Genomic DNA, 25,903 nt, shown 5'->3' on the forward strand with positions numbered 1-25,903 from the left:
CGGCGTTTCTCTCGGCCCCACCCAGTCGGCCCCGCGGGGTCTCCAAGGCCGCCCTGCAGGGGGAGGGGGGGGGGGTGAGATCGCGATGTTTCCACGGGAGGCGCGAGCGCTTGGATACGCTGCTGATAGGGCCGGGAGAGTCACGTGGGGGGAAGGGCGGACTGCGCGCGGGGTGGGGCGGACAGCGCGCGGAGGGGGGGAGGCAGTGCGCAGTTCTCGCGTCATTTGGTTTGGAGTCGCGGGTACGCGCCTGGGAGCGGCGGCTGCGCTGCGGGGGCTGCCGGGAGCGCGGTCGGGCCGGGACGGGACTGAAGCGGCGGCGACGCTCGGTGAGTGCTGGAGGTGCGCGGGACGGGCCCGGGGCTGTGGCAGCGCAGCCTGCCTGCGCCGGACTGCGCTTTGGGATTGCTCTGCCTTCCCGGCTGGTGCCCGGGCGGACTAAGGAGCGGGCGGTGGCAGCGGCAGAGATGGTGCCCTAAGCTGGGGCGGGCCGAGCTTTCTTCCCTCCTGAGCGTGCCCTGGGGAGAGGCTCTCGCGGTGCGCGGCCGCCGGGCGTTGCCACAGACAGTAATGTGAGCGCCGTTTCCGGGGGATCCGCCTTGGCGCCCGGCCGGCAGCGGGAGGGGCGAGGGTCGGCTCGCCGGCCGGTGCCGGAGCGGCGGAGCCGTTGGGCCGAGGGGCAGGGCCGGCAGGCGGCCCGTCCCGCCGCTGCTCGCGGCCCTCTGCCCGCTGCGATCCTGCGGGCGCGGCCGCTCGTTTCGAACGGATTTTTGGGTCGTTCCACCCCGCGAAACGGGACCGGCACTCTACTTTTACGGAGCTTCGCTTCCTTCGTCCTGCGGTGTCCACGGTTGTTTATTGCTTAGCTGAAAGCGTTCATTGCTAACGTACGATTTTTACGGCTGCGGGTTTTTTCTCTGCTCAAGCACAAGTTTTAATGAAAAACTGGAATCTGTAATACTTTAATCTGGGTCCTGTTAAGGTCCTGTGACCTGGTGGGGATGAACTGTCATGCTGACTATAGATGACGGTGTTGGGGTAGGCTTCACATCAGGATAAGGTCGTAGAACATCTACTTAGGAATCATAGCGGTAGAGACTGAGTAATACTGAAGGGGAATTGCTGTAGGATGGCCTTCTGTACCATTCTGGGAGATGCTTTACAACTTTTAAAGAATATTTGTGGAGTTATTTTTTCTTCATGGGCTCCTGGTTTACATAAATGTCATGTTTGTTTTTTTTTTAAACACGTGTGCTTTTAAACTGAAGCGTAGCAGGTCTCTTCCAGGCTTAAGCGAGTGTATTTCTTTGTTGTCAGTGCTTTTACTTGAGAAACTTGTTTTGGACTTGGTGTGGTTTGGGGCTGTGTGCAGGGACTCTTGGATTCGCATAAGAAAATATCTCTCAGTGTTTTCCCTTCCCTGTCTTTCAGTGCTGCCTTATAGTTACATGCTGCCTTAAGGCGATTGTAATCGGGATAATTTTAATAAGACTGTAAGCCACAGTGTTGCTGAGCTTAGATTATCCTGCATTCTCCAGCGCAGGTAACTTCATGAAAGGAAGCTAAAAAGTGCTAGATTTTTAGCTCCCTTAACACTATTGAGGTAGTGTAGTTAAGAAGGGTTATAAGAGTGTGCATATATGTATGTATGTACGTATGTATATATATTCCACAAAGTTAAAAATACCTGTGTGCTTCTAGGCAGATGACAGTATATTACTACAGCTAAATTAATGAAATTTGCTGCTATGATACTTTTGCTGAAGAAGCCTGTACATAAGAATTAGCTTATACTTTCCATTAATGTAGCTCTGTTATCTGGAGGAGGTGGGGAAAAGAATAAAATTATGCTTGGAGAGTGGGAATTTAATTCTTATGCTTGACTTTTGCCGCTATTACTGAACAATATTTTTTCATTCTCTTAGCTACTAATAGTTTGACTGTGTATAGCAGGTACTTACTTGTATAATTTTAATTGAGCAATAGTAGTTGACTGTGACACATAGAAACCACTCCTGGCCACCGGCTACGTGTTTTATGACTCTCCCCTTACTGGATGAAGGGGAACGTGAGTGTGCTTTGCCTTCTACAGTTACAAAATGTGCTGGTGTTTCTTTGCTAAGTTCTGTGAGACAAACCGGTAGCCGTGTAATGCTGATGATTTTTAAGCAGTCACAATGCCTTGAGCTAATAAAAACACTTGTCTGGTACAGTCTAAATGTTCTAGTTGAGTTCATAAATAGCTGATGATAGGTGAATGTTGATTTTTTTTGGCAGCTTTTTACTATTCTTTGAGCTGATGCTTTATTTGAAAGCTGAGAGTGATATTTAGTATATGTATTATTTCTCAATCCTCGTAGTTCTTGAAGTCACTGTAGGCTTTACAGTGAAAACGTGAGATTTAGCAAACTGAAGAGGAGAAAACCAATCCGCTAGAAAATCATGTCTCTTATACACTGTCTTCATACACCTTTATTAGGTGATATTTCTGGTAAGAAAATGATCCCTATGAGATTAATTTTTTTCTGTTTAATCTGTTAATGGTGTGGGGTGAGGCTCTAACTCCTTAACAGTGCTAACTGCAGAATTAGTTCAAGTCTGTTGCTGGCATGTCAGAGCAGCATACACCAGGCTGTTCTGCTTTCTCTCTTGCAGGAAGTTACCTGCACTGCGTGTTTTCTCAATCAGGTCTGCCTTTTAGAAAATTAAATGTGCTTGATGTAAGCAGTTGTTTGTGCTGGGCTGCTAGAGCATGAGAACTTTGGTTTTGTTGTGTAAAATAAGGTTCACTTCATAAAGTAACTCAGTCTTACTAAAGAAGAATGAATAGGAGGGAAATAAACCTTTTACCTTTCATAATCTTAATAAATAGATAGTTGGCAATGTAAGAAATAGAAGAATATGCGTTTTTAAAAGATCTCTTCTCTGTTCTATTTAGAAATTGGAGGAAGATATCTCCCTTAACTAAATTTACTAGATTATGACATCTCCCATGGCTTTCAGGCTGTAATGGTTGTTTTTTTTTTGCAGTAATCATCGAACTAAAATATTCTACAAAATGTATTTACTGAGAAACAGCCTGCGTAAATATTTGACAAGTCAAATATTTGGCTTTTATTTGTGTGGGCTGTCACGGATTTAAGTAATGGATGGTTCTGAGGAAAGAAATAATCAAATACTGTGTGTGAAAGAAACCTTACTTTTATCAAAAGGCCCTCTGGGTTTTTCTATATTAGTTTAGATATTGCAAAAGCACCAGTGTAAAAGTGTGGAACTGACACAAATCCTCTGCATAACCAAAGGCACTTCAGTGCGTGCATGCATTGAGTTCTGCCGGGTTGGTAGTTTTTTTTTTTCCCTTTTACTATTCACTTCAACTTTGCTCTGTGGTGACCAGACCAAAAGATAAGGCAGTCCTGAAATAAGTGGTCCTCTGGTACAAATAAAAAGACTTCTCACCAGATCAATCAGTAAAGAATTACATTTCTTACGAAGTTGCCTCTGCAACCCTCTGTTTAGCTTTGCCTCAGTACACTGAGCACCTAGGGAGGGGAAGTGCTTATGTTCTGTGTGAGAGAAGGATAACCACTGGGATGCTATGCATGTGCCTGCCGTGCTTTCTGCAAGTCATTGCTGCTCTGCTGAAATCTGCAGTTGGTGTCTGATGATTTCATCACTTTAGGAGATGTAGATCAATTGATTCAGATCCTGTCAGCTGCTACTCCTGCCCTGGCAAAGTGTGTCCAGGATCTGCAACGTTATCAGTAGAAAACTCCCTTAAATAGCTGCAGAGAGAAGAGTGAGCATGTGCTCTATCCAAATAACTTTATCTGTCAGGAGTTTTCATATTTGCTACATGTGTACTGAAGTAGTAATTACAGTTTTCAGTTTGGATAGTATTTAGATAACTTTTACATAGTGAGTTTGGAAGAAAAATCATATCTGGTGGTTTTGGCTTACATTTAGTCATGCTGCCTTTCTTAAAATAAGTTTTAGTGTATTAAAACTTTATAGAGAAGCTGTATAAATGTAGAATCTTCAGATCCTTTGCATGTTTTACACTGTGAATCTCGTTTAAAATTTTGACTACCTTACAGGAGGCTATCAAGTTGCATTAAGCCATCGTTGCATTGGGTGTGTCAGATATAGGAAGATAAGTCAGAGAACACTCACTTATTCCTTAGATACAGCTCCAGTGTGCAAAGAGACTGTGGATCACTGTTGAAGGAATGTGGTGCAAAAGGCAACTGGATAATATTAGTCAGCATGATCGTGTCATCAGTGCTCAGCCACTGACTTGTTCAAGGGGGTTGGGTGTTTTTGTGGCGATGTCATGGGAAGAAAAGCTTTGAGAGCACAGAGAATTTGCTGTTGGCATCTGCACCCTGATGGGGGAGAAGAGTGAAAGGTCTGCTTGGAATAAGTTGGGCAATGGAGCTAGGAGTGGAAGTTGCATATGAATGGGGATTAAGAAAGGCTGAGATGGCGACTGGGAGACTGTGAAAGGAGAACAAATTATTAATGCAGTAGTAGCTGTAGGGGATGAAGTGTTTTAATATAGCCCTCTGCCAGCAATGCACTGAAAAATGTGCATTCAAGTCCTGTTAATTAGGGAGTAAATGCTTCATTTAAGACATAATTAATATTCAGAATTCTCATCTTGAAGTGCTAAAAGCTTGATTGCTCTAAAGGGATTGGTGTACTTCCCTATTACCCAGGTCTGATCTCTAGTAGTATTCTTTCTGATACTGTTTAATTAAGCTAACAGTTGAATTTCTTGCTTTGTGAGTCAGAGCATCTTATTTTTAAACAATTTGTGCATGTATCTTAGTGTAAATTAGAAAAAATACCCCAAACATAGAAACGTAAATCTTTTCTGAGTCTGAGGAAAGAAAAATGGAAGAGATGGGTTAGAAGCTTTAAATGTTTAATTCCTTCAGTCTGTAAAACCATGATTGTAACAAGGTTATCTAACCTGAAAATCCTCTTGAACTTTGTTGTAAGGAACACGTATATTTTATCATTTGACTTGATGTAAAGTGCGAAAGAACAGGAGATTTCATAAGTTTAGCTTAAAGAAACAAAAAAGAAATATGCATGTAAATGTGTTCAGTATGGATTGATATTTTCTGCAGACATGGTAAAAAGATCATTTACTTCCTTCTTTTTGGTTGTCTTGTTAGGATTATGCCCTTATGAACTGGTAATATTTTCATAAAACTTTATCATTTCCATGACTATTTGTTTGCAGCTGTACTCTGATTCATCACTGGTTTTTGTACTGAATTTTTTTAGAAGGGGCAGGGAAAAGATAAGAAGAAAAAGTGTCACTTTTACAGTGATGTGTCTCTGTAGGACTGGCTCCCGTGCAAAGTTTGAACTTCTGTTATGGGTGAGAGAAAATTTTCATGGAACTGTAGAATTCTGATTGTTTCTTAGTAGACTAGATACTGAAATTTGCTATCACTCCAGAGCACCTAGATATTTTTCTGCTGAGTTGTTTATCTTTCCATGTTGTACTTTCTTTACCTCTTAGCTAGCTATGTGCTATTTAATCTAGAAGAGTAAAGTAATTGAAGACACCAACTGCAAAGTAGATCTATTAAACTCCTGCTTTTTATCTTGAAAAAAAAATTCTAGGCTGATGAAGAAGGGAGAAACCAGCTATGAAACATAACTTAGCTATGGGATGTGGTTGAAACATTACAAAGACTGGTGAGCAACTATTTTGACTTCTGTTACAGCAGAATGTAGTAAATGTAACTAGGACTGCTTGTCTTTCTGTCTGCTATAGGTGAAGTACATTCTTACTGACATCTGTTCTCCTTTCATGTTGAACTGCCTTTTTGAATTCCTGTCTTTTTGTACCACAGTTCAGTGTGTGTTTTCAGCCGTGCATGTAAAACTGGCTGCATGAATCAGAGCAGCGGGGTGGGATTTTGACGAGCACACTCTGGAAAAAGCATCTCGTGTGACCACCTCCTTTTGCTTATGTAAGAACAGTGGGATCACATGTCCACGGCAAAAATGTGGGCAGTTCCTTATTTGGTAGTGCATTAATAACCTTGATCTTGCATGAGTGTAACAGCAATTAAAACAATACAGTGTAGCTGAGTCGCTTTTCAACTGGATTTATTGTGTTTGCAGTTCATCTCTTCATCAAGGCTGAAAAAATAGTTTGTTTTCTACTGGAAACTGGTGACTTCGTCATTATTAAAGGGGAAAAAAACCCAGGAAAACACAAGTAGAGTTTGCATAGGGATTGTGTGAGCATCTTCCAGCTATCCTTCACCCTCTTCCTCTTGTGCGTGACCTGTACTGGTGATTGCTGTCACGTTTATTCAGTTATTTCTCATAGATAGCTTTTTAATTATGTTAGAAAAAAATCTAATGCTTTTGCAAGAAGAAAAAATGTCTTGCAGATATGACTTCTGTCCCTTACTTATGAAACATGACTGAAGTAGTGATAAAATTCTAGATGAGTCTGTCAGCCTTCTGTATAAACCTGTAGAGTATATTCATCGTTAGGAAAATATTTCTATAATGTGTTATGTTCCACTAATGAATGTTCCAAACTGGCAGTGTGTTGAGGTAGTAATGGGTTTTGGTTGTTTTTTTTTTTTTTAACAGAACAAATCCTAATGGTAGGCTGATAACCATTGGAAAGGCAGACTTCTGGTTCAGATCAGGTTGCGTCTGAGTTGTGTCTGTGCCAGCATCGAAGAGACTTTTTTGCAAGAGCCAGTCTTTGAGGAATATCTTTATTCGACAGGTGCCCTGATTGTGTATTGCTGTATCTTTGCTAAGACAGCAGGTTATTAATTCTGTTGTTTAGTGTAAGAAAACCCATTGGGTTAGTTTGTTATAGATGGAATTGCTACTGTGCTTAAGGTAAACAGCAATAAATTGTTACAGGTGGTAGATACTCTCCTTTTTCTACAGATGCAAGGCTAGAAGAGGAGCTGTACTATACTACAGCCATTGAAGTAGATATTAAATAAAACATACTGCTTATCCTAATATTTCCTGGGGCGGGGGTCAGAATCGTGGTAACTGACGTTATGTAGCCTTTGGAACACCTTCTTCAATTCCAGCTTCTTGAAGGAAAGTCAGCAAGGCTTATTGTGGAAACTTGTATGGAGTTTTCCATTGTCCTTTCCCTGTTAATCAGTACATAGCACTAGTATTAGATCACAGAAGTTCTCCTACACCAGGATTCATTGGTGGAAGATCTGGCAGGGAGCCAGTCACAGCTCTCGGGGTCTGAGCAGCCTGGCCTTGTGTCCAGTCTCAGCCAGCCCAGAGCAAATGTTACTTTGGTTTGTGCCAGCTGGCTCTGGGCTGTGGGGGGGGAATGCTGGACTGCAGAATGAGCTGTCCATTCTGTCCTTATATTTTTAGATGTATTTCTGCCCCTTTTGTGCTTCAGGAGTGGGGCTGAATCCATTGGCTGTGAATGTCAAAGCCTCTCTTTTACTGAAGACAGGAATACTTGAAGCATCTTCACAAGTGTAACTAAATGCCTGTTTTAAAAAAGTGTATTTATTGTAAACACCACCTCTCTACTTCACTTAGATGGAAAACAATACAGATATACTTAAAATTCACAGTTTATTTTCCAAGATCTGTATAATAAATCCATCTGCAGGACAAACAAGTAGAGATCTACTCATTTTTTCAGTGTTTTTTTAATTGTTTGACATTCCTGCTCTGGTTTCTTTGTTAAGAAACTTGCAGTGCATCTCTTACATAGTATTTTTTCAGTGTCCCACTGACACCATTATTGAGTCTCCAGTGTCCTTTGGCAGGTAATTCTATCACTTGTAGAACTTCTTCATTTTATTATTTAAACTGGCTTCTTCTGATTACGCTGTGGCTCTGGCAATGGGCATAGACCATACACGATTCATTCCTTCCTTTCTCCATCATTTGTTGTCCTCGCAGACCTGACTTCAGTGTTCTTTGGAGACTGAAGAATTCAATCCTCCTCAGTTGTTTCTCATGTGGAAATACTTGCATTTTTTATTATTATCTGTTATGGTTCTCTGAACATTTTTTATTTTAAATAATATGCATGGTTTTGGGGAGCTGAAGCAGGCAGAATAGCTGAGTGTTAAGGTGTAGATGTTCTACTCCTACTGTAGTGTTCACATGGTACTAGAGTCATGTTTTCTGGGGTTTTTGTGTCCTAGTATCTCCTAATACCTAATTTGCCTCTTTTTTTTTTTTTTTTCCTCTGGCTGCCAAGCAATCTTGCGTTCTTTTTGACACTGATCAGATTTAATCAGTACTTTTTTAACCTTTTATAAACATATATTTTATTTAGTGGTGTAGTCTTCGTGCTGAGAAAACAGTGTAACATTGGAAGCCTGTGGCTATGTATAAAGTATATGTACATCCAGTAAATTAGTCCTTTTTGAAGGTATTGATAACATTCAGGGTCTGAGTGTGTTGGCACTGGAGAATCTGAAAGACTTGGATTGTAGCAGTATGTTTGCCTGAAACAGTTAACAGAAGGGCTCTAAGACTTTTTACAATCAAATTAAAAGCAGCTGGTCTCAGAGGGAAACAGAACATACACAAAGCATTAAGCTGTTCATCATATAAATATCTTTACTTGTTATATAACCAACAGAGAAGGTTGGTGACGTGAGTCAGAAACCTGACTAGTACAATGTGGTAAATATGTGATTAAGTGTAACTCTTCATTTGCATATGGGCTGTTTCAGGACAGAATTCTGTTGGAACCTTGGTCACTGAAAATTTTAGACTTTCTGTGCTGACAGGCACTGACCCCCAAGAAAACACTGCATTTGACCTGAGGCCGTGGAGAAGGCTTCCAAAATTGAATGATAGAACTGGGATTATGGGTGTGTAGTTTGAATACAAGTCTGTAATATCACCTGGTGGAAAATTTTAGAGTTGAAAGTTTTAGAATATAGTAGTATATATAAAGCAAGTTTTAGGGTGGAGGCTAGTCCTTTTTCACCACCTTCTTCATGGTCTAGGTGGTATTTTCTAATTGGATAGAAAAGTCCACATTGTGGGCCAGGGCTGGTTGGTTATTGAGTTAAAAGTAAAAATTTAGGTATAATTTCTTAATTCGACAGTTTATCGTTAAAAGGTCTTGTTGAAGAGAGAGGTAGGGACCATTTTTAGTTTGTTAGCTAGAAATGCTGTAGAACTATGGTTTGTGAGATGGTAATATAGATAAGAATTAATAAACATCTGAGTCCGAACAAGAAATACCATCTCCTGCATTTAATCACAACCCTGGCAAAAAGACAATAAAATACGGCAGAATTCCTTGAGGCTTGGCTAAATTCCTGAGTAATAACTATCAGAGTAGCAAGTAATTAGGACAAAAATCCGGGCTTTTTATACGTAAAACTGAAAGAAAGAAGTTTGGTGGCACTTCTCTGCTTTCTTTGCCCCAGACTGATAACTTAAGTAGTGAATTGCGCAGAACTTGTTAAAATCAAACATTTTCTGAGAGGAAACAACTTCAGCTTTGCTGGGAATGTGGGGGCGTTTTTTGGTAATAACAGGGGATATCTTTCCTTACATAGACACTGCACTCTTCCATACAGATATTTACAGAAATATGTGTGACAACATTCTTAACCACATGAAGTTCGTATTAGCAGGCATAGCCAGTAATTATGAGAGAACCTGTTAAATGTTTTGCATGATTGGCATTTTTCTGACCTCTCAAATTGAGTAAGAATCCCTTTACAAAAATACATAGGTGGGAATTGAAATGGATGAAGAATCTAAGTAAGGAATTGAAAAACACCTGTGGAATGTGTAACTAACTCCCAAGAGGGAGTTAGTTGTGTTTTCCTCAGTCAGTACATCATTGCTGAGTCCCAAGGACTCTGCTTACTGTCAAATAGTTGTTCATTCTTCCTGAGTGGTGAACAGTAAAAACGTGGAGGATTATTCCAAGAGTGTTTTTGCTTATCATATATAGTTGAGATTGTGACTTAGTAGACAGGAATCAGTATGAGACAGAAGTTTGCTATGCTCTTATCAGTGTGTAATGGAAATAATTTCCTGAAGAAAATGAATTAAAAATTTAAGAGTAATTTTTAAAAGATTGCTAAGAGTCATCTTGTCATGTAGACTTTTCCAAATAAAATTGAAGACTATGTGAATCGCATGCTCAAACATTCATTTTTGAGATTCAGAAGTGATAACAGTGTATCTCTAGTTTGAGATTTTACACTAGAGATGTAAATTCTGGAATGTATATTTAAAGTAAGCTTTTCCACAAAAGACCTTAGAAAATACATCCTTTGGCCTGTTGGTGGAATTTCATGTATGTTCCAGTAATATTATAGACACTGTTTTAAAAGATATATTGCCAATAAAAAATAGAAAATGTTTTTGTTGATGCTACGACTGGTATAACTTGTATATAATAAACTTAATTGTAAGTTATGTGGCATTTCACTTTGCTTTTATGATTATTCATTTAGATGTAAAATCAGCCCCAGAATCCTTATGTACAGTTAACTTTATACTTGTGTCACAGTAACAGTTTCCACGGAGAACTGAAGTAAGAATTTGATAAATTTGGTGCTTACTGGGGTATGAAGTGTATGACTAAATGAAGCTTTTCTTTTAGGGCCATCAATTAGAAAGAACTGTTAATGTTCTGCAGGTTTCACTTTGCATTTTCTGTTAGATATAATTTTTTTTAAATCGACTAATTGTTACTTCTGTTGTTAACTCCAAAATTTATTTCTGTGTATGAGACCATCTACTGAATAGTTCTGTGGTGAAACTCTGTTTAATAATAGAATTCATGAATGGGGCTGGCATGTACCAGGTCTTATTCACTGTATATAAAGTACAAACATAGCTCAGGCAACAACTGCATCCAGTTAAAATGGTGAGGAGAAGAGTTGTCAACTTGGTGGTTTTTTTTTTTTTTTTTTTTTTTCCTGGGAAAACAATGGATGATGTTACAGGAAAATTTTTAATTGTATATGGGTGTACTTTTTTCAAACCTTTGTAGATTAGTATAAATTTATTCCATTCATTAATGTGGGTTTACAAATATTATCCTTAATTGTGAATGCTTTTCCTGGGGAGGGATTTGGCTCCTCTGCCTTGACATTTATGTGCACATGTGTATTTATAGTTGTGATCTGTCTGGAATTTGCCTTTGTGGTTTTGTTTGCTCTTTAATTTGTTCTGTGATCTAGCCCTGTCTTTCTCAGTTTTGTTTCTGTAGTTTAATACGTGAGAAGTACAGAAGAAATGGCTTAATTTAAAGGAAATAATGAGCATTTTTATTCAGCTTCAGGGTTATTGTTCTGCCTAGAAGCTTTTCCTTGAAGTAACATACTGGTGCTAATTTATGATTACTCTGTTATTTGAGTTCAGTATATTATTATTATTCATGTTTCCACAATTTATCTCTGTTGTTGTTGTGAAGGCTTCTTTAAAGAAAGCAATTGATTCAAAGCCGATGTTGTCAGTACAACTGTTGGAAGACTTGGAATTGGTATGACCCTGCCCCTACTTTCTGCCAAACAAGATGTACAGCTCTTGGTCGTGTGTATGTGAGTTAAACTATGGTTGTTCTGAGAGAGTAATGGAAAAGACATTTTAAAGCAACAATTCTTTTACTGAAATACTAACTCGGGTGGAATGCAGTAGTCAGACTCTATCTCTGAAGTGGAGCTGTTGAAGGAACAATTTTCAGCTTCCTAGTATGTATTTCATACACATTTTTAGATGAAAAAAGGAAGTGTCATATTAAAAGTGAGTGTCAGGTTTTGATCAAAGAACATAGAAAATCCTCTAGGTAAGAGATTGCTTATATTAGGCAAGTTTTGTATGTTTTCAAAATTTCATTCAGTTTTCCTAGCAATAAAATTTTTAATAGTCTATTTAACATTTTAGTAATTTTTACACTTGAAGATGTATGATTTTTTCCCCCCAGTCAACATTAAAAAGCTTGAACTGTTTTTATTTATTTGTTTGTTTATACTGTAACAAAGACCAGTGATGTAAAGGAGCACTGGACAAATACAGGCTGTAAACTTTCTCAGTGCAGAATAGGAGTACCGTGACATTACCCTGAAGTAGCTTATAAGAACAGAGAGGCAGGTCTGAGACTGCCTAGTTAGGTGGAAAGTTGTTTTACAGGGTTGACTATAACGAAGAGCCTCATAGATAGATATCATTTAGATACGGAAATGATGATAACTTTATTCTGTGTACGCCTGAAATGGAATGTAGCTGTTGTATTTGAAGACTGTATAAATAAAGAACTGATGATATAGAGGGTTAATTGAGTCATAATGTGATGTAACAGTTGGAGAATTAATATGATAGAGTGAGGAAGAAAGTTAATGTTGAAGGGGTTTTATCTGTTGTGTTTTTGAGGTGGCTTCCCGGCCAAGTATGTTACTGGATTTATAAGTCTGAGAATTTCCTTAGGTTTCTTTCAGGAGCCTGCTTAATCAAGTCTTGGATTATGGCCTTAGCAATTTTATAGCTATGCAGTTTGGTGACTTGTTTCTGGGAGGCTTGAGTGAGTTGCAGGACTCACTGCTGCTGGCTTGTCACAGCTGAGGGCAGCCGTGGCTATGCAGGGTCTCTGGGGCTATGTGCTCTTAATGCTGCCTGAGCAAACCTGATCAAATCCCAAAACCACCCTTCCTTCATGCTGAGGGTGAAAGTCCACGTGGAAGGTGAGCTCACACTCACGTGCCAGTGTGCCACAGTTACAAGTGGGTGTGAGCAGGTGTGCAAACACTGCAGGTACCTGTGGGACTTGGACACAGAGTGTCAGTCTCTGAAACAGGAGGTGACTGAAATGCGAGGATTCTGGGAAATGGGCATACTGACAGAAAGAAGCCCCTGTCATGTTTCCAGGTTCTACTACAAAAGGGGAAGACATCAAGGTGGAAATGCAGAAACTTGTCTTGGTTTGAGACAAATTTAGGAGGAAACATGTCGAAAAGGTATCTCTTATGAAGAGTTTCAGCAGCCCATCCCCCACAGGCCTTCACAGGTTTGAAAGGATTTTCCTTGGAGAAAGTGAAAAAACAAAATGGTTTATTTAACAAGCAGAGTGTTCACGGAAGAACAAAATAATTCCATAAATGAAGTCATATGTCACACAGTGTAGGTAATGACCTTATCAGTTTTTTTAGGAGACAATTACTCAGGCATTTAAGCAAAAGATAGTCAAGCATATGGGAAGCAAAATCTTTTCATAGTCTAGAAGAGTGTTTTTCTAGATATATATGGTAACAGGGAAGATAAGACTATAGCAGTATAACTAAATGTTTACTTGTGTTTTTTTAAGGCTGTTTTGTTTTCTGTTTATGCTTATTTGTAGGGACTGCGGGGCAAAAGTCCTTGAAGAGAGTACATGAAGGATTTCCCTTTTCTTTAGGTAGTAGTTCTGGAGGTGAATATGGGATAAAATTACAAAAAGAGCAGCAAAGAACTGCAAATATTGGATATTTGGAGTTCTAAAAATCTAGCTGCACTAATACGACAAAATTGGAAGATGTAAAAGCTGACCACACTTATCAGATGGATTTCAGTGTCTGAAGAGGTGCTGGTATGATTGGATGTACCCAGATTATTTTTAGCATAATTATTAGATGTCCATCTTATGCACACCAGTCTTAATAATTTTATTGAAATTATAATTTTTATTGAAATTATACTGCTTTTAAGAGAGTATCTCTGTCTATTAAACACTGTTTAAAGAGCTCAATATGCATATGAGAGGAACTGTGGCCTATGTGTATTTTCAAAAGATCTCTGATTGTATGATGAAAGGAAGGTCTCAACATGGAGAAGAAGGGACATGCTTCCTGGAATTGTCTCTTAAGAAATACAGGATTCTGGAGTAGAAATTCATTCTGACATGAAGATCTCATATAGGGCAAGAAGTAGAAGTAATACAGTCATTGCTGTACATCCCACTCAGAATCTTAAGTAGTTGAATTTTTAGGGAATAGCTTACATCATTATGGTATAACTTGGCACTCAGGCCAGAATACATGTCCGCCTCTGTAGGGAGAGAAAGGATGCCTGAGCACTTAGTCACTGTGATACTGGGCAAAAAGTCCCAGTGTAACTTTGTTACCAGAATTTGTTCTGTAAGTTTTAAGAATTGAGGTGAAGGGAGGTTGTAGACAGGTGGGGGTTGGTCTCTTCCACCGGGCAGCAACTGACAGAACAAGGGGACACAGTCTCAAGCTACGTCAGGGAAGGTACAGGTTAGATATTAGGAAAAAAATTTTCACTGAAAGAATAATAAAGCGCTGGAATTGTCTTCCCAGGGAGGTGGTGGAGTCACCATCTCTGGATGTGTTTAAAAAAAGACTGGACATGGCACTTAGTGCTATAGTCTAGTTGAGGTGTTAAGGCATAGGTTGGACTTGATGATCTTAGAGGTCTCTTCCAACCTCATTATTCTGTGATTCTGTGATTCTGTGAAACCTTTTATTTCGGGCGAAATCCTGATTATTGTGGCTGTTAATGAAACCCTTGAAATTAATCACTGTGTTGTTACAAAATGGGAGGGATGTTTGTGCACAAAATCTCTCAATAAACCTTAATTGCACTGCGTGAGTATTTCTGCGATACTTAAAAGGAGACATAGTGCTTAATACAATATTCATAGTGGGGAAAATGTTGAATTTAGGAAGTGGATTTCAAAGAATTTATCTGAAATATTAATTTTAAATTAACTGAAAGTACACTTTAAAAAAAAAAAGGTAAAAAGAAAAGGGTGATTTAGTAAAAGATTAGCTTTATTCTGGTGGAGCTCAGCAACAACTTCTTCCTTCAGCTGCAAAGGTAATTGATTTTATAACCCTGTGACTCCCACTCTGCCAAAAATGCAAGCGAGTCCTGAGAGATTTGGTGGCAAGGGGAGCCAGTTCCTTCTTTCGATACCCTTTGGCCTCTTTTACATTTGAAATCATAACTACATATATGCTAAAAGTTCTTGCTTTCTAAAATGCTCTGGTGAAATTTTGACTTTATTCTGTCTTTACCTTTTCATGCATATTCTAAGGAGAATGTAAAAAAACCCAGATAAATAATTAGTCAAATCCTGTGTACACTGGACGGAATCTAGTAAATTCTATTGCAGACATTGGAAAAGATAAAGGTGTGAAGATTAGGAGGATGACGCAAGTTGAGAAAGTGAAAGTGGAGTCCCAAATCGTTTTCTAGTACTTTCTGGTTAAGAAAGCATTTTCTGTCTCTTCTAATCAGTCTTGTAAGTTTGAGCAGGTTCTAGAAAACAGCTTCAAATATAATGCTCGCTGAGTCAGAGGATTAGTGGGCTTTATTGTTAGAAGAAAGGCAGCTGAGTTTAATTACCTCCATAATAGTAACTTCATAATTCACCCTAGAAATGCCTTCGTACTGACAATGTCTAGATATGACCAAAAGTGTTGTATTTTAACACTTTGTTCCAGGGAGGAGTAATTTTTCAGTTGTGTTAATCTGTCCTGTAGTTCATTGCCCTACTGATAAATGTAGCTAATTTCTTTACCTATAGCTCTTAACAGAGGTACGAAAGAAATCTTGCAGGCTGAAACTTCGTAGCATTTTCTCTATGGAGCATGAAAAATACTTCAGTAGTAGAATTTATTTTAAATATTTTAAAATAAATGTGTAAGAACCAAGTGTTTTTCTGTTATTTCATCTCATAAGATGAAAGGTATTTGTTCGGTATATTGCCATACTTGTATAATAATCTTGAGATTTCCTATCCCATAGAAGAAGGCTGAGACAGGATTTATGTTTTGATCTGCTTTAATTTAGTGGCTTGGGTTATGATAAACAAAGTGGTATTTTTTTTTCTCAGATTTATTCTTACTGCTTAATAGTACATAGCGGTGGTCAGCTGTGGCTGAGGTTAGCTTAATTTTATTTTTAAAGAAACAAAATCTTGTTGCGTTCTGAAGCTTTGTTGTTGATTTGGGTGTAAAATTCTTCGTAGCCTTTACTGGAAACTGTACAGCTCCGTGTTGATATATTTGGAAAAGAGTTGTTTACAGTTGTCTCTATAGAAACAGTGAAGTAAAATGCTATAATTACTCTAGACGGGCTTCAGCGTGTCTCTTGGGGCGGATAAGCCTTCGGAGCGGACTGGATTCTGCCGTTGGCGGAAGGCGCTGGTGTGGCTCCGCTTTAACCTTTAAACTCGGGCAGCTGGGGCTGAGCGCGCAGCCGCGCCGGAGCGCAGCGCCGCGGCCGGGCGGCGGGGAAGTGACGTGCCCGCTGCTCGGCGTTCTAGAAAGAGCGCAGACACGTCCTTCGGGGGAGGGCTCTCCCGGGGCTGCGCCGGGCCCGGCGTGTCATCGGTTATAAATCAGCCACGGGGAAGGGATGGAATACGGAGCAGCCGTCTGGTCTTTCTTTAATGTATCGTAGAGTTTGTTGTCTTGGAGCAGCTCTGTTTGTTTCGATTCGAAGTTTGATTTTTATTTTTCCTTCTCTAGCGTCTCCACCTTGCTAAGACGCTGGACGCTGCTTTCTTTACAGCAAGGAAAATCTGAATTTCTCCAACGCTCGGAATGGGGAAAGATTACTATTCTATCCTGGGAATTGAAAAAGGGGCTTCTGATGAGGATATCAAAAAGGCTTACAGAAAACAAGCACTGAAATGGCATCCAGATAAGAACAAATCTCCCCATGCAGAAGAAAAATTCAAAGAGGTTGCGGAAGCTTACGAAGTGCTGAGTGATCCCAAAAAGAGAGACATTTATGATCAGTTTGGGGAGGAAGGTATGTATGTCTCTGTTATATTTTGATTGGTCGGTTTCATTGTGTTGAATGAAGCAAAATAAACATATGAGGACATGGTATGTGTTTATCTTTAGGCAGTGTATTTGTTTGGCTCGTGAGATTTTAAGTATAAAATGCATTGCTAGGCTTTAATGCTGGTAAAGTTTTAAGTTCTTATTTTAACGGGGTTTTTAACAAACCGAAATACCTGACAGACAAAAAGTTACTGAACATAAAAAGTTTCTATCACTCGTAAATAGCTTTCTGTGATCTCTTACTGCTGCCTTCCCTTTCGAGAGCACTTTTTGAGATGCAGTTCAGAAGGCATGTATTCTTTTCTTTGATTTTTGCCTAAGGGCAATCTGCCTGATCTAGGCAAAGCAGTCTTTCTGAGCAGAAGCCCAGGTGTCCAGCCTGTAGTTGTCCTTGGCTTCCTGCCTGGAGAGGAAAGAATTTGGCTGATGTCATGAAATACCAGAGCAATTTTTTAGCTTTAATTGTAAACAGTGATAACATGCCAAGAAAATGAGCCCTCAGAAAAATCACATTTATCCTAAAATGGTTATCTGGAGAGGGTGATTTTTTTTTTTTCTTCATTTTTGACCGACATGACTTTCAGTCTTATGATTGAGCAACAGAGGAAGTCATTAACATCCCTTCCCATGAATGTGTATGATATCAGGAATTCCATTTTAAATAACTTCGGATGTGACAAGTAGGACTGCTCATTGCTGTTTGCTCAGGGCCATGTTTTTTACAATTATAAAGGAGGGCACTTAAATGCACTACTTAGTATTTTGGGCAAAGATATAAAGTATGATATTTTAGAATGTTTAATGTGGGAGTACCTCCTGATGCCTCAGTTATTCTCTAAGCTCTTCTAAGAGTGTAATTAGTTGTAAGGGAAATGCAGAGGGTTGGAGTTTGTAGGAAGGAGGAAACTTCATTGTGTTTACAGCCAGGAACTGGGTGTACCTTCAGTAACTTCTGGCTAGCTATTCCAGGAGGTGTCCTTCTGCTATCACAGACTGAATCCCTTGATCTGCATGTTTGACATTAACAATAGTGAGACAGAAGGATGTGCTATAGTTTGCTAAGTATTGAAATGGGGAAAGCATTCTAATGTCGTAGTTGGTTAGTGTTGGTACCTGACATTAAACCTATGCATGAGAACACTGAGCTTAAAAAAAAACCCAACAAAAACAACAAACTCCTCTTTCAAATTTACAGAATGCTTCCCTCATAATGAAAGCCTTCATTTTTCTATGGTTATGAAAGTATGATAGCAGCTGTAGTTTTGAGTTGGTCTAAGACTTTCAGTCTTCCAGTGCTTTGAGAAAGTACCCTGAAATGGTTAGTGCAGAAGAGAACTGTTGAGAGGAAATACTTGATCACCTGTTGGGAAAGAGGCATTGAAAAAAATCTATTTTAGATTGGTTTGGAATGGGAGCAAAGGAAGTACAAGAGAATTTTCAGTGAGAATTCTTGGCAGGAACAAATGAGATTCATATCTCTCCATGTGAAAGATAGAACAACGTTATTGAGAACCTTCTGATTTTTTGCACAGTCAGTGATAGTGTATTCAAGGTTTTTGTACCCAAATGGATCTTAGTAAGGTCCATGATGCTTTTATTTGTGGCTACACTGAAGAGAGTTCCCAGGATTTGTACCTGTTTTATATCATAGGAACACAAGCTGTGATAATTTTGGGATTCTGAATTGAATATTAAGGAAGCATATATGTGCTTGACTGTGGGCATGTTACCTTTTAGTCAAAACAAATTGCATGGAAATGGCTAAAACTAATTAACACTGAGTTACAGCTGAGCTATAGAGGCTAGGGAATATGTTGCATATGATAATGAGTTATTTTCCCCAGAAGTGACCTTGTAGAAGGATGCAATTCCCAAAACATTTTGCAGAAGAAGAGAGCAAATCAAACAAACCTGTCTTCTGCTCTTAAGATGCCAATTCATTAAAATAACTTGTTTCAATCATGCTGTCAGAATATCTGTTCTTCTGAATTAAGTCCTTATAGAGCTTCAGAAGCTTTGGTGCTGTTCAAGGTATTGAATTGCTGGTTAGTACCTCATATTCTCATGGGGAATCCTCCTTGAAAAACAGACCTTTCACTCCACTGCAAATATCTTTCTGATTCATCAGTTCTGATATCATTACACTGTATGGCAGGAAAGCTTATATACCCAATTTGTTTTTTAACTTTGCTTATTTTTCCTATTTAGGTCTTAAAGGAGGAGCTGGAGGATCTGACGGCCAGGGTGGTACCTTCCGGTACTCCTTCCATGGCGACCCACATGCTACATTTGCAGCTTTCTTTGGTGGCACAAATCCTTTTGAGATCTTCTTTGGGAGAAGGATGCCTGGTGGCAGAGACACTGAAGACATGGAGGTGGATGGTGATCCGTTTGGATCCTTCACTAGCTTTAGTATGAATGGTTTTCCAAGGGAAAGGAATACAGTTGGCAGCCAGTTACGTCGTAAACAAGATCCCCCTGTAATCCATGAACTGAAAGTGTCACTGGAAGAGATCTACCATGGCTGCACAAAAAGAATGAGGATTTCACGTAAAAGGCTTAACCCAGATGGTAGAAGTGTCCGAACAGAGGACAAAATTCTTACGATCGAGATTAAAAGAGGATGGAAAGAAGGTACCAAGATCACTTTTCCGAAAGAAGGCGATGAAACGCCCAACACGATTCCAGCTGATATTGTTTTTATCATTAAAGATAAACCTCACTCTCATTTCAAGAGAGACGGATCAAATATTGTCTATCCTGTTAAGATCAGCTTAAGGGAGGTAAGTTTCTCTTGTGGTAGGTCTCTAAATGTTTGATGTTATTACAGTATGATATAATGGCTAAAGCTGTATGGTCGCTGTGAAATTTGAGGATTGGGAGGTTGGGTGGTTTTTTAAAATAGTTTCACTTTTGTGAATGGCTGAAGAGCAGAGTCATTTTATTTATAGTGGAAACAATAGCCGTTTTGCTAGAAATGGAGTATTATTTCAAGCTGTTTACTATAGAGGCAGCAGAGGATAAGGGTGGAAGGGTAAGAATGAAGGCTGAGAAGTCTTAAATCTTGATACATAACTCTTTTAGCTAATGATATATTAGGCTGAAGTGACAAATGCAAGCTAAGAAATACCTCCTATGTGATATGCTCCTTGCTGCTGTGATATGATTGCTACTTCTGTAGGACAAACTAGAAATGTCTTAAGTATTTTCATTACAAACAAAGTCTCCCTTTTTAGCTCATAAGTTACTGCAGTGTGATTTCAAACTACATAGAGATTGATTTCATGAAGATGAATAATTGTGAACAGGTGTAGGAGGAGCTATATATAGCAACAAAAATGGTATAGCTTTTTAAAATTCAGCTTCAAGTCAATACACATTGGCTTTCTGAAGGAAAAGTCAGGAAGACTTCTTGGAGTTCTTAAGAGTCTGAAGCCTCAACATAATCACCATTTAAAAGATGTAGCTGAATGTGTGTAATGTATTTTTTCTTCTTAATTAGTATAAGGTGAAGAAATAAACTTGCTTTCATTATAAACTTTGTGTAAATTAAGCTACCTTAAAGGATTCTTCAATATGTGTGAAGTGAGGTGAAGTACCTGAAGTAGTGAGGGAGGGAGATAAGACAATATTTAATGTTAATGTGGGTAATAGAGTTACTTCACAGATAAAAGCCTATTTAGACTCATTGCATTGTTATGTAAATTGGACATTATCAATGTAGGCTAAGTATGCTAAATCAGGTGAAGTTGCAGGAATCAAAATCTTATTCTCAGAGATCCTAGTAATGAAAATAAACTGCTGGATAAATGAGAATGTTTGTAAAGTTATGATTTTGGTGCAACAAAATTATTGTTTGGATTTCTTTAGGCACTACAAATATTCACATAAGACAGCTGTGAAATTTGATATGCCTCTTCTTATAGGCACTTAAATGTTGTTCTGAAATTTGATATAATAGATGTTGATAACGTATTAGAAAAAAGGTCCTGTGGAATGTAAGCAAACAAAAATGAAATGGAATTCTAAATTTCCAATGGAAATTTAGAAGATTAACATCTGTAGAGAAGTATGAATGAGGAGTTCACTCTGCTTAGCTCTGTTATTGTTTAATAAAGTCCTTGAAGGCCATACAAGCTCAATTACCCTTCAGTAGCCATTGTGTAACATTAATAAATTCAGTAATAATCAATGACAAATTGAAATTTTCTCTTTTTAAGAGAGGAACATTGTATTTAAATTTTGACATCTCAGAAGTGCACAGGAGAAATTCTATTTAGAATTCTAGTCGCTTTTTAATAATCCACATTCATTTATAGGTACCAAAAAGGTCTCACCAATTTCTTTTTTTCATATTACAATCTTTCTTTAGGCTTTGTGTGGCAGCTCTTTCAATGTGCCGACGATAGAAGGAAGAACCATACCCATGACAGTCAATGAAGTGGTAAAGCCTGGGATGAGAAGAAGAATTATAGGATATGGTTTGCCATTTCCCAAAAATCCTGACCAGCGTGGAGACTTAATTATAGAGTTTGAAGTAATTTTCCCAGATAACATTTCTCCAGCATCAAAAGAAGTACTTAGGCGAAATCTTCCGGTTTCATAAAACGGGAGACTGTGTATGTCAACAGATTAAAATAGGACACTGGAAATACAGAAGACTGGCGAGTCTGTGCTTTAAAAGTGCAATCTGTAACATCTAGTGGAATCTTTGTTTTTTTTGTTTTGTGGGATGGGTGGGGGGAAAGTACTGTAATGCTGCATGAGAAGAAAGGGGTTTAAGTTGAAGTCATACTGGTGAATTCTGCAGTAAAAATTACAGGGAAAACCACTCATTTTGTTTTACATCTTCCTAACCAGCAAAGTTTAGTAATTATTTTGCTTAATATATTTACAGTAATTTTTTAACAAAGTCAGTGCATAGTTCTGATAAAGTACTTGAGCCTCCAAGTACATTATTTCTTATATCCTCACCGTGTCTATAACATTACACATCTATACATAAATTTGAGATCATAGCAAAAATACACAGAGGTGTAGATATTTTAAAGAGCAAAACATGAGAGAGATCATTTCAGTATGTTGCCTTCCACTGCACAAAGCATAGGCCAGAAAAATCAGCTTGGACTCTTGAACTCTTTCCCTGTGCAATGAAAGCCTTCTCTTTATTGCCCCCAGAAGTTTCAGGACTGCACTGTGTGTGTGGCAAAGGGCACATGGCCTGAGGAGCCAGAGTGGCCATTTGCTGTGGGGTGGTTCCTCAGCCTTCAGGCAGAACAGCAAGAGGGGATTCTTTAAGGACATGAACAGCAGAGGGTGAACCTGCTATCGAGTGGGGCTGGTGCCCCTTAACATGGAGAAGGCTGAGGTACTCTGCTGCCTTTGCATCCGTCACTGCCACTAAAATAAGCATGCAGGAATTGCAGGCCCCTGAGACTAGAGGGGAAATCCAGAACCATGTGGTGGTGGAGGACTGGATTAGGGTGCATTTTACCTGGAAGTCGGTGAGCGTGACAGATTGCACCCAAGCGTTGAGGGAGTTGGCTAATGCCATTGCAGGGCCACTCTTGTTTATCTTTGAATGGCCAGGGAGGTTGAGAGGTGTTCCAGTAGACTGGAAAAGAGAAAATACCACTCTTCAAGAAAACCAAGATTTGGGAATCTACAGGCTAATCAGCTTCACCTAAGCCCTTGGTAATATGATGGAAAAGAATCCTCCTGGAAGGCATTTCTAAAAGGTGGTCTGGATGTACAACAGGGAAATCTTGCTGCCATCTACAGTGAGCTTTGGGGATGCTCAGAGAACAGTCTGTGTTGTTTCCCTTTTACATCAGTAGACAGACTGAAGTACAGATTAGATAAGAGGCAAGTGGGATGGATTAAAAGCTGGCTGAATGAGGGGGCACAGGAGGTTTAATCAAAGGCACAAAGTCCAGTTGGAGGCAAGTCAATAGCGGTGTACCCTATGGCTCAGTACTGGGGCCAATACTAGTCAGCGTCATTAGTGACTTGAATTATGGGATGGAGTTTACAAATCATATAAACCGGGAGGGGTAGCTGGTGCCACCAGCTGTTGTACTGCCTTTCAAACGGGCCTCAGTAGGCTGAAGAGCTGGACAGAAGATTCTAAGTTCAGTAAGGGGGAATGCAGATTTTTCTTCCACTGGGGGGTAACTGATCAGCAAACTCAATAAACTGACTGTGAGCTGGCAACGCAGCCTTATGGCAACAGAGGCCAGAGCTTTCCTAGCAGGTGAGAGGAGATGATCCCTCCTTGTTACTCTTGATACTGGTGAGGATCCATCTGGACTGCTGGACTGCCTGGTACTTGAAGGATATAAACTTAGTTGAGCAGCTCTAGCACAGGGCTGTGTATGAGAGGCTGGGAGAGCTGGAGCTTGCTGGCAAGGGGAAGAAAAGACTCGGGGAGGTCTTGGCACCTGGCAGAAGGGAATGAAGGTGGAGGAGCCAGGCTCTTCTCAGTAGCTTTCAGTGACAGGACTAAATGGACACAAGTTAGGGATTAGTTAGGGATTCCATCTGAACACAAGGAAACACCTTTTTACTGAGAAGATGGTCAGGCACTGGAACAGGTTTCTTAGAGAGTTTGAGGAGTTGCTATCCCTGGATACTCATAGCCTGACTGGATATTGTGCAAGGCAGCCTGCTCCAGCTGACCATATGTGAGCAGGGATGTTGGACTGTACGATGCCAAGAGAGAGTAATTTCTTGCTGGGTTGGAAAGATGAACAAAGAACCCTATAAAAGCATTTGGCTAGGGCAGGTATTTAAAGTTCGTACTGATCTCAAGTATTCCTTATTTTTAAAGGCCAAATTTGACTCCCATGAAGAAGAAGTAAGAGCTAGGTCCTATCTAAAGCAAGGTATGCTTAGAGTCAAGGTGAGATAGGGGTTGCCCAGAAACTTTCATATGCTTGAATTGAGGGTTTTTTTTATTTTTAATTCAAATATGAGTTAGTTGTCTTTAGAGTTAAAAGTTGCATAGAGATGGAAAGCCCTCTGTAATAGTCTAGTTTTATAATACAGTAACAGGGCTGGTTCCCTTGGTTGCAGCATGGTATTGGTGAAAGAATGCCTTGTGGGCATACTTTATTGAGTTTAAAACCACAATACAGTGCTTTAACAACACTTTCAAAGGGTTTGGGATTTTTTTTTGTTGTTGTTCTTCATAAGAAAATATTTCAAGATTTGCTGTCAGCCTTTTGCCTGTGGAAATTTAGAGGTTACCTGCTCTGTTGGGTAGCCTAAGAAATAGCAGTGTTATGTATGTGACTCTGGAGGATAGTAAATTGTACGGAAGTTGGGATTTAATTTACAATAATTTTTTAATGAGTGTAAGAAGAATCCAGTTTCTTTTACTTAAAGGGATAGAATTTCTGTGGGGTATTGTTCAAGTCAATTTTTCAGCTGCAGTATCATCAGTTAGTTGTAGACCTACATCGACAGGAAGTAAACAATTGCTGGAGCAGTATCACAAAGAAAAAAAAAATGCTGCTTAGTGCTTCTGCATATTGTTAATACTATATATTGTTTGTTGAAAAAATTTCCATTTCAGTATGTTCCGTATTGCATTTCTTATGTGGTTTTTAAGTAAAAAGTGTAAAGTTGGTTTTTAACTTTATCTTATTTTGTTATGACGCCAAATGCTACAAGCTACACGTCTTTAAAGCATATCAACTTAAAATACCTATTTGTCATTTTAAAAGCTAATGGAATCAAGCATTTTGTAATCCAGGATCTTGTAACCATATCCAACTTGTAAAAAAAAAGTTACAGCAACTAGGACTATTTTTTTGTAACCATCTTCAGGTAAGAGGAGTAGTATTAAATTGAAGAATTGCAGTATCTTGTGTATTTAGAGGTGTATATATATATATATGTGTATAGCAAACTAAACTTTTCCAACTGTTTTCAAGCTCAAAATATAAAACTTGTAAGACTGGTATGAAATAAATGCTTGTATTTCTTTTCTTATGGAGAGGTAACAAAGTATATGTTTTAGAAACCAGCATGTAGAATTCAAAATATGAGCATTAGTATCTGTCTAATCCAGGATTCACAAAAAATATTTTTTTAATCAAAAATGTGCTTAAAAGCTATGTTTTAAAACCCACTTGATTATTTAATAAAGCTACTTGGGAGAAGGCAGCAAATACTCGGTCAACTACTATATTTGTAACTACTGAAATACATGAAAATAAAATGGTCATTCATGAAATTGGGATGGGTTTTGATCTCTTAAAGGTTGCTTAGGTGCCATAGAAAGTAAAAAGTCATTTTGTTGCTTTCGAGTTCATCTAGCAAGTCTGAAAAACTCTGCTTCTAAAGATCCTTTTGTAATCTCACCAGTATCAAGCTTTAGAATAACCTCAAGCTGTTGGAAGTGTAGGTCAAGCTACATTACAACCTTTCTGCTTCCTGCCATGGAGTGATACTCTGCTTGCTCCACAGTTTTCTGCTGTCACGAGGGGGTTACCATTCCATTCTTTCACTCAGCCATTTTTGTAGTAGTTGTGCTGAAAGCTTCCTGAAGCCTGTTTGTGGTGTGTTGAATAAATGCACTCCATACTTTTCTAGTATGTGTATCTTTTGTGCTAGTCTGACTCACCAGAAGCAGACTTTTTGGGGGTCAAATAGGTTTTCCTTAAACAGTGAAATTTTCCATAACTTAAAGTGAAATTCTGTGCGCTTTAATTCATGTGCTAGACCTAAAAAATATGAGCCATGCACATGATACTGTAAATATAATTGAGACAATTTCATTTTTCCAGTAAATCCATGCTAGTCCTCTTTTGCAGCTGACATGAGTAGTTCTTACTATATTGCTTATGGAACTCATCCTATAGAGCCTGGGCCTTTGTCATACAGCCACTTACTGTTCAGCACCCAAACTGAGCAAATAGCAGCCCTGATCTCATGAGGTGCAGAATCTCAACCCTTCATTTGTCAGTTTGCTCAGCAATAGGCTGTTGGATGGCGTGATTCGTTTCCTCCAGGCTTCTCCAATTAATTGCTCTATTATTTAAACAGTGAAAATAGAGATGTATTGTTGATCCCCTTGG

General features: G+C 39.1%; 1 protein-coding gene across 2 annotated transcripts; it reads left to right on the forward strand.

Moving 5' to 3' along the window:
• Positions 1-235: 235 nt before the first annotated feature.
• Positions 236-25,420, forward strand: DNAJB4 (DnaJ heat shock protein family (Hsp40) member B4). Of its 2 annotated transcripts, none has more exons than XM_040072715.2 (4): positions 236-329; positions 16,500-16,785; positions 19,029-19,603; positions 21,193-25,420. In XM_040072715.2, the coding sequence occupies exons 2-4, from the start codon at positions 16,575-16,577 to the stop codon at positions 21,424-21,426; spliced, it is 1,020 nt and encodes a 339-aa protein (XP_039928649.1). In that variant the 5' UTR covers positions 236-329; positions 16,500-16,574; the 3' UTR covers positions 21,427-25,420. The 2 variants fall into 2 exon arrangements, with proteins under 2 accessions (XP_039928649.1, XP_039928650.1); XM_040072716.2 differs by lacking the exon at positions 236-329 and adding an exon at positions 16,254-16,422.
• Positions 25,421-25,903: the final 483 nt, after the last annotated feature.

Source organism: Hirundo rustica, chromosome 9 (genome assembly GCF_015227805.2).
Source record: "Hirundo rustica isolate bHirRus1 chromosome 9, bHirRus1.pri.v3, whole genome shotgun sequence".
Classification (NCBI taxonomy): Eukaryota; Metazoa; Chordata; class Aves; order Passeriformes; family Hirundinidae; genus Hirundo; species Hirundo rustica.